Here is a 17,427-nt window from a genome sequence, read left to right as displayed (position 1 = left end):
TCATCATAATTTTGGTCAATTTGTCCAGTGATAAATTTAGCTTTCCATCGTAAACTCAGCAGACAACGATTTCACCTCACTCACGGACTATCTGCAACATACTCGTATTTTAAATTGTCGTATCTTCTAGTATACTGCAGATCTACACTTAGTTTACCTGTACAGATTTACCACTAAAGAATCTTTCTTTTCCATTAGTTATCAGTTCTAAAAGCGATGTGGTGGACTTGGTGCCGCTTCACACATTAGTATTATGTACAGATCATAATAAAAACATGAAATTAATTTTAATGTAACCTAATAAAGAACGCGCTTCCTTGTTTGTATATAAGCAAACTACAATTAGTAACAGATATTTTTTACTTATATTTCCCATAGTACAGCTATATCAGAAGCTATACAATCAGTAATGGCAATTTGGCAAATCCATCGACGAATATTGGTTAGGACCCATTTGGTCCACATAAAACTGATATGTGAAATGGTCGCTACTCGACTAATAAAATGGTAGTTTCTTTTCACGCCTTATTATCAATGAATGGCTTCTATCTAATAAAAAAAAAAAACATATGTAAAAATACAAAGCGGCCTTTTTAATCTTACTTCCTGCGGTTTCCCAAAGGAGAATTTAAGGCCGCCAGACTTTGATTCAAGAGTGAAAGTTAATGTTGATTCGCATTGGTACTCATTATCTGCGCGATGAAAATCTTAAATTACACTGCACACGGCATGTCTCGATCTATTTTTATTTGTGTAGGATTCAATTACTCCGTACTGACTATTATATGTGACGCCAATGGCTTCGCGTTAGCAATTACAGTGTACTTTTAACTGCAACTTAATTAATATTTGTTTTATACAGTAAAAAAAACTAATTTATGAGTATGTGGTATAATCGTGCAAGTACATATAAAATGGCTATACAAAATACATGTATATGTGACGTTCGGTTTGATAGACGAAAAATAAATAAGTATAAATTAGCGATTTAAAGATTTTACTTTGTAAAAACAACATTTACAACAAGAGCACCAAAATTAAGAAGTTCGAAGTCTATTTAGATTTGGCAGACAATAAACACAGATTAAAATGAAAGCGAATTGAGAAACTCCTCCTTTGAAAAGTCGCTTAATAAATTAATTTACAATTGGTACCCACTCATAAAAGCTCTTACTGATCTCAATATATTGGAGAGAGCTTGTGTGAGAAAGGTAGCTACCTACATAATATGCATAAAATTAATAACGAACACATTGCACTTTTATCAATGAATTTCTGGCCAAATACCTACGTATCATTTTATAACCCTCGTTAAAGGCCTTAATAACCTGACACAGATATTTTTAATGTGTTCAATATAATTTTAAATTAGTATATACGAATATATTGTAAAATGCCGCTATCTTGATTTAATTTCAGTAAAAAAATAATTTAATGTCAAATAATTCAAAAATTTCACTTGCAAAGATATACTTAACAGTATTTTTAAGCGATTTATTATTTGCACTATACTAATCACTAATATCCTATGATATAGTAGGCATAAACATATTAAAATTATAATACTACATTTATAACAAAAATACTAATTATTATGTTTATCATAATTTAATCGTATTTTCAATAAAGATTAATAATTGCCATATGTATTTATCAATTCATGCAAATTTGTCATTATACCCATATCGAATTGAATAAAGTATCTATCTACTCGCAACATTAACACAAAAACCCATATGATGTATATATGTGCTGGAATATGGCTTTCCTGGTACTATATTCAAAATCTAACAATATGCATTAATAAGACACATCCGAACACCTGAAGTAATCTTAATCCAATCTATTTTCGTATTTTCGTTTTACTAATCCTAGCGAATGTATATCTATACTAGTAATCTACACTAGTTTATAACAGACAGGAATTAAAACGATTAGGTCCTATTTGGGTCACTTACTCGTATGATAATTTACCTGAGCTATCTCGACGTTTCAACCAGATTACACCAGCCTTGGATACAAGTAGACCGATGTAGCGCTGTCACGCCTCCACTTCTGAATATAAAAGTAGGTATTTACTTTTATCCACTCATTGTCATACATCAGACAAATAGTGTCACTATATTGAGGATTTCTGCACCATAACTCTGACCGTGTCTTTATTCAATACATTTACCATCTGCACACTATAGCGAGGAAATGTTTTTTAGATTACTAGATTCCAAGTCGCGGATAGTTTAAAACGGTCTTCTCGATTGAACGTTTTATATTTCTTGATTTCCGACGCTTCATATGCTATTCTTGAATAGAAACCTATTTCGTGAAAAGAATTTGTTGACGTTAAAACTAAATCCAATAGTTGGTACTCGCTTCCAGTAAATGTTCTGCAATCAGTGATTAGTTATTTTGATGATTTTTCACTGAAATTATATGTTTCTTGACCCTTTTAGCTATTATCTGTTTAGTCTGGCTGTATGAACTACAACAAATGACACGTGGCGTTTGAAATTGTAATACATTTGGTATGCCCACAATGCTATTCACCCTATTATTATATCTATACAATTTATGATTGTTACTTACATACTGGCAGCCACAAATTACACAATTCTTTTAGATTTCTTTTTATGTTGTATTATTTTTCTTTAAAAATAAAAGTCTTAGAAGTAACAAGTGGTGTTAGAAAAATCAATCATGTTGCCCATTATTTTAAATAAGTGCCATAAAAGGGTAAATCATTGAGCACGTCTTAACATAGTAACTGCCATACCAGAGCCACGGAGCCCTACCAGGTCGCCTGCTTCCCGCATGGCCGCCGTCGCCCATAAAAGACCTTAATGATGCAGCCTGTTGGCTGTTGCCCATGACCTCGGAGCGAGCAATTCTTAATAAACTCTTGGCACCTTTTTCGTTCATACTTTTTGTTTCATATATACGAACATCCTTAAGTTCTATACCAATAATAAGCAGTTTTGTTAGTGTAACTGTGTTTTGGTTTGAAGGATAAAATATAGCAATGAAATTACAGATATACCTTAGTCCTTAGGAATGGCAACGCATACAGGGTATCATAGGAAATATAGTATACTCTGTTATGTCCATAGTACTGTTCATGTCTATAAACGACGACTACTACTTTCCATCAGATAGACCGTTTGCCATTCAAAGTTGCAAAAAAAACAAATGCCAGATGAATTACAGTAATGATGATGTAGCATAATTAAATTAAAAAAAACCAGCGTGGTAAGGGGCGTCTACCGTAGATGCTCGTCCAATCCTTTAAACTAGAAAAAAATACGTCCTATTCTATTTGTATCCATGATAAAATGACGCATGACATGAAGATAGAATGCTTTTACTGCTTAAGCAATAAAATAGTCAACCTATAAAAGCTTACTGCTTTAGAGAGATCTAGAGCAAATATCTTTCCATGAATAGCAAAATTCTTTTGCTTCATTCACTTCTATAAGTTGTAAAAAAGCGATATAAAAAGAAATAGCTTTTTTGAAAGTACAAGTAGATGAAGTAAAATAAAAAGTGTAAGCGGAGAGATGTTTAACACTACGTTCTCTACAATAAATAGAGAAATATATAACATTTTGTTTGTAATAGCTATCTGTCTTTGAAGACCCTAAAAAGTTATGGTAAGAGTAATCAGAATTGGGTTATTGACTAGTTAAGACTTCATTAGATATACTTATATGATATTTTCTTTTATATTTGGCATAATTTAATAAATTTCTTATGTAATCCCGGCATAGAATAGACCACCCCTTCCTTTCCCATAAGTGTCGTAAAAGGTCACTAAAGGAAGTAGAGGGATGGGCAACAAAATCAGCTTATTATTATACAGTCCGCTCTTATTCTCCCTGAACACCCTCTTAAAACATCTCCAAAGCCTAACTACGATTGTCAATCTGTTTGACAAGCGTGGCAAAACCCCCCTAGGGGGAGGCTAATTATCAGCAGTGGATAATTAAAAGTTGCTATGATGATGACAATATTTAATAAATAGGTAATTTTGATATAACATTTTATCGAAACGACACTGCATAAAGATTAGATTCTAATTTCGTCTAATTTCGAAAAGGCAACCTGTATTTAAACTATTTACTAAACTTGTTAAATATTTATAAAGCCAAATATAAAGCCAAGTGTACAATTATCAGTCGATGTTATGTCATTATGAGAAAACCATAACGTAACTATTGAATCGTATGATTTTGCAACCGTACAACCACATAACAATTTCACATGGATTTGGCACCTTTCCTTTGGTGTTGATTAAGTAGATGTTTTTGCGCGAACACTAGCATACTACCACTGAATAGATCTGGGTCGCTCGTCCAAACATTGGTACAAAGCACTTTTACTTGGTCGAGATTTCAACGATTATTATTTTCACATTAGACTTTGCTTCCATACAACTCGCACAAAAACAATTACAATTAATTTTGAGTAACATTTAAAATAATTATCAACATACACCATATAATAAAGATACATCAAATGTCTGACCTTGTTCTTTACAATTATATAAATAGATGTGAAGCTCTCATCAGTTAGAATCCAATCTCAAGGCATGATTTATACTTTCTTTAGCAGATCACGTATAGAATAAGACTAGAAATCTAATAGAAAACTACGCTTCATTTGTAACTTTTTCAATCCGATTTCCGATTAATTTCGTTGACAACTGCATGTGATTGCATTAAGGTAGTCGCAGTGACAGGGTCCCGGTGTGTGCGTTGCGCGTGCGCCGCCTAATCGTCGCGTAACGGTTGCGAACTGTAAAGCCCGCCACGGACCGCGGGCCGCGTGCTAAATTTGCCGAAACACCGCGATCTCTAGCGGGAAAATCTTAAATCACTCTAATTCGTGTCGATGCCCGCCCATAACTGAAAAAAGTCAATTATACAAAAAAAAAACACGATCGCAGCAAGAAATGCTCATCTTCGGTATCTGTAGAGAAATGACGACATCTTTTATTGATAGATACAATGCAACCCAAGCCACAATGGAATATTATATTGTGACAAAAAAAAACCTTTAGTCCGAGGTTTCAATACATAATTTTTAAAGGCCCTTAGTAACAGTCTGTAAATAATGCATTTATGTAGATATACTCATGTGTAATAAAATATGTAAACACTATTAACATTTAGTGCCTTGTCATTTTAACTGTCTATAAGCATAACTAGTTAAAAATATTGGGAAATGTCACTAATTTTACAATGACATTGGTAGGTACAACTAGTAAATATTTTTAAAAATTATTGCTCGCGCATTGCACGTGATTTCTATTATGACAATGTTCGTGTCATGTCAAAGGTTGAATATTTACTTTCTACTGTTATTGTTGGTTGTTTTAGTATTTTAATATTTACCTACCTAACATTTTGTTGGCCGAAATTATGTACCTATTTACATTTTCTATTATCTAAAATTTAAAAATGCCTCATTACATTATTAAATATAATACATATTTAATATATATATCACAAAAGTGGCACACAAGCCCATCTGATGATAAACAGTCACTGTAGCCTATGGCCTGCAACACTGGCTAGGGGAGCCAAGTGCGCGTTGCCAACACCAAAAAAACCTTAATACACCTTTTTCAAGAACCTCATACTATAGTCATTATATTAGAAATTCTTTTTAATGTCTAAACATGTAAACAAGAAATCGACTGATAAAAACACAACCGAAACTGCTGTATCTAGAAACGTAATAGAGTGCAAGGGTTCATTATATAGCCTGGTTTCCTTACACACAGTGATGATGATAACTTTTATAGGCGACGGTTACCATTTTGCGTCAAATTTAATCTGCGTTTCCTAATTGCATTAAATAAAATGTCAGTGATCATAATCCAAAATATTTCTAGATTTTTCAATAATGCATTACCATTGTCGAGGACTAACTATCATAGCCCTCAAGAGTTACATTACATTAAGTAGGTATTATGCCTCCATTATTATAGCGCGTGGTTCCCGAATAAAGTAGGCCGCCCCTTCCTATTTCATGGGTGTTGTAAGAGCCGACTAAGGGAGGGCAAAAAATGGGCTGCAGCGTCCCTCTTAAAACATCTTCAAACGTCTAAGTGCAGTTGTCAACCCGCCTGCCAAGCGTGGCAACTAATGGCAAAACTCTCCCTTATAAAGAAGGTTTTTATATAAATAATTATCATCTTGCTCCGACAACACACTTTAATTAAATAATTTACCTTCATTTATTTTACACTAAAATTAAACAAAATTTTTAATAATTGTGAAAATATCGGTCAGATACGAGTTAAATTCGCACGCCGAGGATTCCGTACATACATAGATAAACAAAGAGTTCTTATTTACTGCTTTTTTTTATACTAAACAGGCACCTGACAGTTATTATTATTATTAATTCATAATTTCGTATTTTGGATCATAATTTTGATTAAAATTTGGACTACATTGTTTTTAAAGGTATTTTGATAATTACTCAGAAACTAGTACTATTAAAAACGTCATTTTATTTTTCCTACATACATATTACAGGACAATTAAAACTTTTACAAACTTCGGATATAAGGGGACAAATTGTATTTGTTCTCTCATTTTCAAACATAAACCAAAAACTACACAATATAAAAATAAATAAAAATCAATTTGAAAATTTACAAATGAAGTCCTTTCATTTGGTAAGCCACTGGAACTATTATCTCTATTTTGAAATATTAAATACCCGCTTTGAATCCCCTAGCAAAAAAAAAGGAAAAAATGTTTTTTAAATTTATTCTATGGCAATATATGCGGACAAACAATTAGTAAAGCTATTCTAAATTTCAAATCGCTAGCATTAGTAATTGTTGAGATTTAGCGCTACAGATGACTATTACTTACAGATGGACAGATAAAATCGTCCCATAAGGGTTCCTTTGTGCCTTTTTAGTAGGAAACCCTAAAAAAGGAATCACAATAATATCCTTTATATTACCTGTAAATTATGTAAATAAGCAGTTATGATCAAATTATAAACAAATTATGATCATCATCATCATGATTTTATTCACATTACACAAGGTATTGACTTTTGTATTCACGACCGGCCAACTGACTTACGTCAACCCTCCTTGGGAAAAAAGTTAAAAGTAATGTATAAAACTAGAATGAAATCGATATGTAGAAAAATAATCATTAATTGATGTTTCGCATACGTTACGCTCAATAATAACCCCAATAGAAGAAAGCAGTTATGCATACTTGGGTCAAGGTAAGTGAATGTAAACTGAACCCAATGTCAAGGCAATAAATATACTATAAGAAATTTAACACTATAATATTGTATAATATTTAATCTGTGAATATTAAGAAGAAATATTTGATCTTACTAATGAATATTTATATTTTCTATCTTAATATGACAACAATAATTATAATTAGGTCATTTATACAAATTATAATGAATTCGTATAACAACTTCAGTATTAGTATAATTATATTTGTGATGATAATTATATAAATTTGGCAGTGAATTTACAAGGTACAGAGGAATAACACCCGAGTCCTCAGGAATGGCAACTCATGGGGAGTATCATAAGAGAAACAGTATACTGTTATGTTCATGGTTCTGCTTATGTCTATAGGTGACGGTTACCACTTTGCATTAGGTGGACCGTCAGCTTGTTCGCCATTCTAAGTTGTATAAAAAAAAGGTAACTGTGTGTACGCTACTTAAGTATTTTATTAATAAAATATGCACATCACTCCGATATAAAAGTTTGTAGTGTCTATGAACGTTTGAAAGTTAAATAAGCCCTGTGTACATACACAACGGCTATTTAACTATTAAACTTTTCAAAAACAGGATCCTGTATTTAGTAATGGATAATCAATAAGCTAATGATTATAACAATAAAGAGGAAATAGAGATATGATACTGATGACATTATGAAAATTAAAGAATTTCGACTTAAAATAAATTTCTTCCACATTCTTATTACTATTAGTACGGTCATACTTAAAGTAATACTTTTTTCTTGTGCACAACACATTGTACAGATATTTACCATACGACTTTGCCAGTGCAAATTTCCCTCGGTTTTGCCTTTATAGTGGTAATAACGTCTGGATCTCAACCTATCGGATATTAATTAAAGCGGTTCGCGTGTTAGTATCCACGCATATCTTGTACCGCAACAATGATGAATATGATTCAATTCAATCACGTCACGCTATGAAACATGTGTGAGATTATCCCATTACGGTACTGATATTCCATTCAAGAATTATTTTCTATAACATAAATAAGGAAATTATACATTTGTAGGTTAAAATAAATAAATAATAACATAGGATATTAAAAAATAAATAGTTTCAGTATTAATGTCGCACCACTTATATAACGGACCTGTGCTATCCTCATCTACTGTTTCTCCGCTATCCGCACTATATCATTCGACTATTAAGTTGTTGGTCAACCGACTAATGGGCTTAAATTTTTATTGTTTTAAATCAAATACCACAGAATCGATCACAACTGTCGCCTATACATTAATAACACCATTGATATCACAGATAATATATATGGTGGTGTTATGGTATAGTGTTATGTCTCCGTACATTATTCTTTCATATTGAATATTATATTATTCATTTATTATTACACTTATAGTAAACTATATTACCAACGAGTAATATAGGTAATATATACTTAAACAAATTGAGATTCCCACGAAACTTACAATAATATAATCCAAGGTATCAAAAATTTATCTATTAAAGCTAATATAAAATACAAATTTATTTTTTCATCTATCACCCGTGCGAAGCCGGGGTAGATCGCTAGTTACAAAATAACTAAGTAATATTATAATAGGTAATTTGAAACTTTATAAACCTTTCACCATATCAATATATCAGGTATAATTATTCTGTCCACTCAAGACGAAGTTTTATTCTTCAACATTTATTATTCTTAGATACGCCCATTCTACTACATGTTCATGTCCGAAAAAAAGTATTATAAACCTATTAATTTTGCATTTTGCTAATTTAAAAAATAATTCAATGTCCATAAATCCGAATAACCACATTTCAATCAAAAGCCTAAGCTAGTAGACTTTTAATAACGAGCAAACAAAACAACTGAAATATATCTACTGATATTTCTGAATACATATTTCTTATATTTATCATTACACAAATAAAGAATTATAATTATTATAATTTTTTCGAAAAAAAGCAGTAGTTAAAATGTCAAATACAGCAATATTACAGGCTAAAGTGGAAATAAACAATTCTTTAGTTCTGATCACGTTTTGTATGAAATGTATGGGACTATCTTTTGAAGATGCAAAGAGTACAACGACTTATTTTATCCAGAAACTGGTACTCCTTCTTTCTGTCTCTGCTGTATGCTATCACGTCTTCAGTGATATTGTGTACATAGCCATCACGTTAGCCAACTCGCCACGAGTAGAGGACGTAGTTCCACTTTTTCACCCCTTTGGATATGGTGTTTTAAGTAAGTATCTAGTGTTTTTGGCATATAGTCTTTAGTAATAGCAGAGTATGAGGTACCACCATTTATTTCACAGAATTTAATTTTCATAATATTCTATAATCTTTACAAGATACCATTTTCTATCAGATGCACCAACAAATTGTTTTCGAATAGTTTATAACAGGGAAACGTCAAATAATGGATGATTGGCCAAAAAATTGATGATACAGGTTATTTTTTTGAATAATTGATCCGTACTAATAAATAATAATAGTAAATTTATTTCATGTTACATACAAATACTTGGCAATATACTAATTACAAATTATTAGAGAATAAAAAAAATTGCAGTAAAATAAAATATAAATGAAAGAAATCTAAGCGGCCAGTATTTTAATTCGCGCATATAGCACATTTCCAGAGGAGCATTTAGTACAACGGTAGCTTACATTGGTTTGATGATTACTGGCAATTCATATTGGTAATTTATTGGGCTTTGAAATTCTTCCAATCATACAATGTCTAATATATTATTATTAGAATATGATTTTCATATTTTAATCGAATTCCTCATTTTTGTTTATTTTTTACCTCGTAAAGTGGTTACATCTCAACCTATCGTCATAAAATTCGGCTTGTACCTCAAATGAATCTAACTTAATTAGCATAAACAAGAACAACCTTTTATTCGAGTCAATTAATATGTCGCAATTTAGCTGACATCGATTCTGCTTAGTATAAAACTCGTACTAAATATGCTTTCAGGTATCGCAAAAGGGTTTGCACTGTGGTACAAGAAAGATGATTTCAAACAACTCATTGACGAACTCGCTGTTATTTGGCCGGATACGAAATCAGACCAGGAAGCGCAAACTATTAAAGACAACACACTTGCTACCTTGCTTATCACCCATCAATGTAGGTCGCATTACTTTTATATACATTTCATTGCTCCAATTGTTCCATTCTGAAAGGATCTGACATATTATTATAACAATATATAATTATTATAATAGTATTTCTGGATATTGTCATTCATAATTGTATCATCAAATATAAAAATGTGAGTATGCAGTGTACCTGCACACTAGATATTCAATATAAAAATTATGATTCTGCATAATTTTGTGTCAATCTGAAACGTTCTCTAAATTTAATTCTAATAATATAAAAAATAATAAATGATTTTTAAATGTAATAATAATAATTTTTACATTAAAAAATCAGTAATTAGGAGTAAATTTAGAAAGAGTAACATATGTTTACAAAGTAACATTTTAAATAACCCAATATTACTGACTATAATTATAGCGCCAAGTGGATTGATTTATTCAGTTGAATACGCCAGTAAATATACGCCGAATGTTAATAAGACTATAAATCGTATATTAAGTTATTTAGAAATGTTATCCAAGATACTATAAGTATTCGGAATATTCAATAAATAAATATTGACATAATTATTGTGTTTTAGGGTACTTCGCCATAAACATAGTTGGAATGTTATTTTATGGTCTTACTCCAATCGTCATTTATATATACGAGCAGTTGCTGGGACAAGAGCCAGAAATGGGTTTTGTTTGGATTTGCTGGTATCCGTTCGATAAACGGAAGCCCATTGCACACGTTTTTGTTTATTTATTCGAAGTATTTATTGGTAAGATATCTATATTATAACACTATTTTATAGTTGAAAATACTTTATATTTTATTATAGTAATTCATATTATCCAGGTAAATTAGTATAAAAAGTTATATATTATAGTTTTTAATATGGGTATGTGATCCTATATTATGTTGTCTATATTTATTTTCACACGTTAATACTAATATATTAAACGAATTTTAATAAATATTTTCATTATTACTTATTAATAATTCGATTCGCAACCATAAGTGATGTAATATTGATCAGTTTATCTAAAAATCCATAACTTATTTAAAAAGAAAGGGATTGTTAGTAATGAGGATTAATGCACATTGCTAACAATATGCCCTATTAAGTGGACCTCCACATAGTCCTGCTTGAAAACAAATGTGATTTATTCCTAAATTAATCACGATGCGCCGGCCGACCTATCTTCATCTTCATCCATCACACCTTAAGGTGTGAACTGATAGTACAGAAGGCGTTTTCCAACTTTATCCTAACAAAAAAATATTGAAACTAAAAACAAGCTAAGTAGGTATTATCTGTCATAAAATCATCAATTTTAAACCTGATTCATGACTCCCTGATAGACAAAAGCCCCCTCTTTATCTCTGTTTTTAGATCATCAGGTCTTTATTCAAAGCTTGGTTGAGCCAAGATCATATTAAAATATATTATCTCTTATAGTAAAACCCAGAATAGAATAAACTCTAATAAAATTAAAATCTAATTAATTGACACACAAATGTAAATATATTATTGACAGGAAAATCAGAACAAGTCTGTAGATAACCGTTACACATAATAATATTTAGATATACAATTCGCAATTTAAATGTTTGTTTTATTAACAGTTACAAGTGAAAGTTCGAATAATATATAATTATCTCAATATAACAACTATTATCACATTCAGAGCAACACTTAGTTTGTTCCAATGCATTACTACTGCTGGTAAGCAGCTATTGATCCAGTTTAAGATTACAAGCTCTTCTTACATTTCAACTCCCAAATATATGATTTGATAATTATAGAAAGACGCGATGATGTCTGAAACTATATATTATTATCATGCTGCTCTCGAAAAACAAATCTAGATTATATTGTACCTATAATTATTAAATCATACATACGTCTATCTGTTTGTATTCCATCTAAAAAAAAAATATCCGACGATCCTCTTTCGGAGAAAAAAGACCAATAATATTATTTTAGTGTATTGGTAACAAATTTTCGTCGATTAATCGATTCTGACAAGAGTGTCTCATAACTCTCAAAGAAATCCTTAAAAAAAATACTTATTCTCCTAAAAAAGTACCTATTTGATTTAAATAGGAAATTATATGTCTCCGTTGCATGTTAATTGTAGACCACACATAGAGAGAGTGGAATAGCTTAAGAATGTCGCATAGCATTCTCACTATACTTCGATACCTATACATATTCTCACTATCGTGTATATACCTAACATGAACCTCACTAAATAGCTTTGGAGTGACGAGTCAATGATCTGGCTTCTTCATCTTTTGAAAAAAAAGTCAGAATTACTATACAGCATGAAAAGGATATCTCCGCAAACTTTATTATAAAGGAGATTGGGTATAAGGATTCGACGTGTGTTCTTATAAACCAATGAAGGCTAAACAAGTAAATGGTATCGATTCCGTCGCTCATTCTCTAAACCTATCTCTTATATTATATTATATTAAAACCTACTACCTATTATATTAATACCTACTAACTTATTCCAGGACAAACATGTGTTTGGGTTATGGTGAGCACTGACTTATTATTTTCTGGAATGGCGAGCCACATTGGCATGCTTTTACGCATGCTACAACGACGATTGGAAAACATAGCATCAACTGAGCAGACAGATGACGAAATTTATAAAGATATAGTCGCAAATATTAAACTCCATCAACGCCTTATTAGGTTTGCTATTGATTTAATGAATTTATATTAATAAATTTTATAAATACCATTATTTTCGTACCTACGTGATCTTAGAAACTTTACAATCGTCATTAAATTAAATTTGTTTGTAAATAACAAGAATATTATTTTTTAAAGTCGGATGAATTCAAAACAATTGACGAAAATAACAAAACACAATGAGTTAATTAATTTCGCGTTACGTATGTATATAGACATCAAAAATAAGAATGTTTTTCGACACTGATGTCATATCCCACTATATCGTCATAGTTGTAGAATACTGACGGATCTTTATATGTAATCTTTGTCAGATCCATCAGTATTCTACGACTATAACGATATTTTAGTTTTCTTATTAAAGATTTAGAATATTTTAACTAATAAGTATACTATTTCGCAAATATTTTCAGGATTTTCAATCAATTTATTTAGATAAAATACAGATTTACTTTACACTTATAACATATACAGATTTACTTTTTCTTTGTAGAACTTAAAGAAATATATATTTATGTATGTATATCTTACGAATGAACAGTTACAAAAATACTTTTTTATATCTGATAATCATTCTTGAGTTCCATAGTAGACGTAAAAGTGTATCTTGTAATCTTTGATTAAATAAAATGAGTAAATAAAACCTTACTAATGTCTAACTCTTTACAGATACTGCAACGACCTTTCAGAATCGTTTTCACTGTCGTTTCTTGTAAATATTGTGCTGAGCTCGATCAACATTTGTTGCGTCGTATTCGTTATAGTCGTAAGTAGTTCATTTTATGGCTAATAAAAATTATATTATAAATAATTAATTATTAAAATATTACTGTTTTTTTTAATTTATACTATTTTTATATTATGTAAAACTAGCTTTTGCCCGTAACTTCACACGAGTGGATTTTAGAAATAAATAATCCCTTCTAGATGGCATATTAAAATAAAACATATGCCAGATTTTAAGTTAGATCCTCAGAAATACGATTATGAAAACCGAATTCAATTTGATACAATAGTTTGCGCATGACACCGGAACAAACATACAAACTAATAAACAGACAAAAATTCCAAGAATGATTATTTTAGCGTCTATTGTCCTTATTAAGAGTCCTGATATCAATTTTTCTCAAAAATCTCTCAAGTACAAACATCGTATAGTTACAATTTTATTATGTTACTAAAATAAGATAATACGATAAAAATATTTTATTTCCTTTCCAGTTACTGGACCCGGTAATGGCCGTCAGTAACAAACTATATATTAGCTCAGTTTTAATGCAGATAGGAATCTTGTGTTGGTACGCCGACCTTATCATTCATGCGGTAAATATTACTGATAAATTAAAACATAATTAATATAAGCATTAAACAGATGTATCTATCATACTGATGTAATATACATTGTAATCTCTTGCATTATATGCATAACCTCAGTCTCCAGAAACGACAATGCATAAGCAATATTGTAATCAGTATTGTATAGTAACCATCATATATGGTCACCATAAGTTATTGTTCGTGTCTATATGTAATATTACGTTTACCGCATTGCAACAGAGCATGCCTCTTCAAAATCTAATTCAAAACATAAATGTATTAATACGGTCGCTTCTAATAACGAGATAACGACAAAAAAATCGACAATTCCGTGTTACTCATATGTAACTCAAAACATCATTAAAAAATGGAACATCTCAAACATACAATCTCGTAAACTCATTATATTAATTCCATAGAGAATACAATGTTTTCTATTTTCGAATATATCTGGTAGTTAGTAATAAATAATTGAAATTGTTTTGTGCAGAACGCGGACGTCGCCGTAGCAGCGTATAATAGCTGCTGGTACCGTACTAATCCTCGCTGTCGTCGCGCTCTGCTTTTCCTTATACAGAGGTAGTTCCAACTGTACCTTTACAAAATATATGACAAGATCGCCGATAAACTAATACATGCCTAAAGGAGGCAATAAATAGAATTAAAGAAGTATATTCAAGGCAATAGATTCCATATTCCTGTTTAGACTGTAAAATAACCTTGCCTTCCCTTTTTAAGATATGCTTAAATAGACTATTTATAATGCATTGTTGTAGATAGCTATCTGTAGTACAGTCAGGCATTATTTTGATTTAAACATTAAGTATGTAGGCCTAGTTCTAACAGTATACAGCAATGTTAACATTCTTCTACCACGGCACTATAGTCAGAGGGCGACATCTTCAAAGCATACCGTAGCATTATCGTTCCATTGTTGGCCAGAAGTACCTCCCATAAAGGAGGCCACGAGGCTTGGTATAGGGTTTTACTCAATGCCATGTTCCCTAGTCGTCTCTAATGACACCACCCATATTTCACCAGGCATTTTCGAATCCAACGTTGCGAGTGCGAACTTACCGCCGGCGTTGACCGTTATCGGAGAATTTGACGGAAATTTGATTTAACAATCAATGTTCTGTTGTCTATCAGACCTTCACTCACCTCACGTCTTCTAAAGTTTTTTAGTCATAGAAGTAAACCACTACAACACGTAACTCTTACTAATAGCTAAATTAATATCTTTCTTGTATATATGAAGTAATGATACATATTAAATAAGTGTATTTTATTCGCTGTTTGTTACTGTAATTCTAATTAATCAAAAGTTACCACAAGAAACCCTTGTCTTAATACATACACTACATATAGCAGTAGGCATCATAGCTAGAGATAACTATTTAATTTGTTTACAGAGCTCAAAAACCTATTGCATTTACTGCTATGGGTTTTACGAATGTGTCACTTGCTACTTATTCATCGGTAAGACTACATATAATTATCTTCGACATATAACATACAATTATCGATGTTATATTCATAAGGTTCTTAGCTATTGTCTGTGTATCTATGGGATATTGGAAAATGTTTTCCTTGGTGATCACGTATGTTATGTAGAGAGCCCTTATGTATTTTGCATTTACTTTTTAAAGCTAGTTTCGATTAGGTCTTAATATATTTCTTTTTTAAATAAATAGATAAATCTCTTATGTACAGAGACCATTTTACAAATTATCTAAACTGAATAGCCTACCTAATTGTTGCATTTATTAGTATAAATGTGTTTCGTCATCATCATTTTATCAAACGTTAACTATCCAATGCTGTAACATAAGCCTCTCTTATAGGTATGCCTTTACTATTTAGGAGTAATGCCAATAGTTGTCACACTTAGCAGACGTGATGTTGTAAGACGGACGCTCCTGCCATTCTCTCTCAACAATAAGTTCCCTTAGTCGCCTCTCCTCGAAAGGAAGGTGTGGCCCATTCTATGCCAAACCACACGGCGTTTTATAATTTTAAATGTAGATTGTCACATAACAAATAGCAACGTAGCTTATTTTGCAGACAGATATCACAGGCTTAACTCAAATATGAACATTTAAATGATATCTAAATTATAAAAATATATGTGAAGCCTCTTAAAAATATAACAATTATTCTTTTTTTTCAGATCTTGACTACGTCATACTCTTACTTTGCCTTAGCTTATACTATGTATAATAAAAATTTGAAATAGTCAATCAACCACCAATTTACAATTACTTAATAATAAGTACTTAATACGTGTTATTAAATATAATGACAGCAACAACAATACAATAAAGAAAATATATCTATTAATAGATTCGTTTGCCACTTGTTCAGGGAAGCAGTTCTCTCTGCCTAACTAGTAATGATAGGTACATATAGATCTTGGTGAAATTATAGATAAATAGGTAATATATTAGATACTGTATACCCATATTATTTTTTTTCCTGGTAATAAATTGTGCATTAAGATCTAATTATACAATTTTCAACTGGTATTTACATATTTCCTTTCACTTCTACCTTTCACTGAAATTTTGTCCTACTGTTCTTGGGTTTGCTGTTTTCAAATAACGCTTTGACGCTTTACGCTTAAAATATACGTCCTATTATAGGTATTATGTATCATTCGTATTTCAAAATTATAACAGCAAGCTTATATATGTATCTTTGTTTACAACGTCATCTAGCGTCACTTTACTAAACAAAATGTTGTTAATAATTTTCAGAATGCTACATTTTATGTTATAAATAAAAATTAAAATAAAAGAATATCTTTAAATTTTGTTTTATTTCCTTCTAAATGAATATACAATGTTATTTGAACCAACAATAAATATCTGCATAGAACTCTGGTCCTTTCTTAGATGTGAATAAAAAGTGTTTCAATTTTCAAACCGGATTACCTACATTTTCTTAAAATTTTGCTTTATTCCGTAAGGTATGTATTCGCTAATTGTGAAAGAACATACAAAGGTGCCGTGACAACATGAACCGAAACAATCCCATTC

General features: G+C 31.0%; 1 protein-coding gene across 1 annotated transcript; it reads left to right on the top strand.

The window, feature by feature from the left end:
* The first annotated feature begins 8,938 nt into the window (after positions 1–8,938).
* Positions 8,939–17,131, top strand: LOC113522962 (odorant receptor 4). Its single transcript, XM_052897695.1, has 9 exons — positions 8,939–9,507; positions 10,252–10,404; positions 10,961–11,143; positions 12,889–13,072; positions 13,742–13,838; positions 14,294–14,395; positions 14,880–14,968; positions 15,802–15,868; positions 16,560–17,131. Exons 1-9 carry the CDS (start codon positions 9,237–9,239, stop codon positions 16,623–16,625), a joined length of 1,212 nt encoding a protein of 403 aa, XP_052753655.1. The 5' UTR covers positions 8,939–9,236; the 3' UTR covers positions 16,626–17,131.
* Positions 17,132–17,427: the final 296 nt, after the last annotated feature.

Source organism: Galleria mellonella, unplaced genomic scaffold (genome assembly GCF_026898425.1).
Source record: "Galleria mellonella isolate WM207_F2 unplaced genomic scaffold, CSIRO_AGI_GalMel_v1 utg38, whole genome shotgun sequence".
Classification (NCBI taxonomy): Eukaryota; Metazoa; Arthropoda; class Insecta; order Lepidoptera; family Pyralidae; genus Galleria; species Galleria mellonella.
This window is presented reverse-complemented; position numbering and strand designations above follow the sequence as displayed.

Coding starts and splice junctions, on each gene's coding strand:
- LOC113522962 (XM_052897695.1), top strand. CDS start 9,237: ATGTCAAATACAGCAATATTACAGGCTAAAGTGGAAATAAACAATTCT. Junction 11,144..12,888: donor TTTATTCGAAGTATTTATTG/GTAAGATATCTA, acceptor AACTTATTCCAG/GACAAACATGTGTTTGGGTT. Junction 13,073..13,741: donor CTCCATCAACGCCTTATTAG/GTTTGCTATTGA, acceptor AACTCTTTACAG/ATACTGCAACGACCTTTCAG.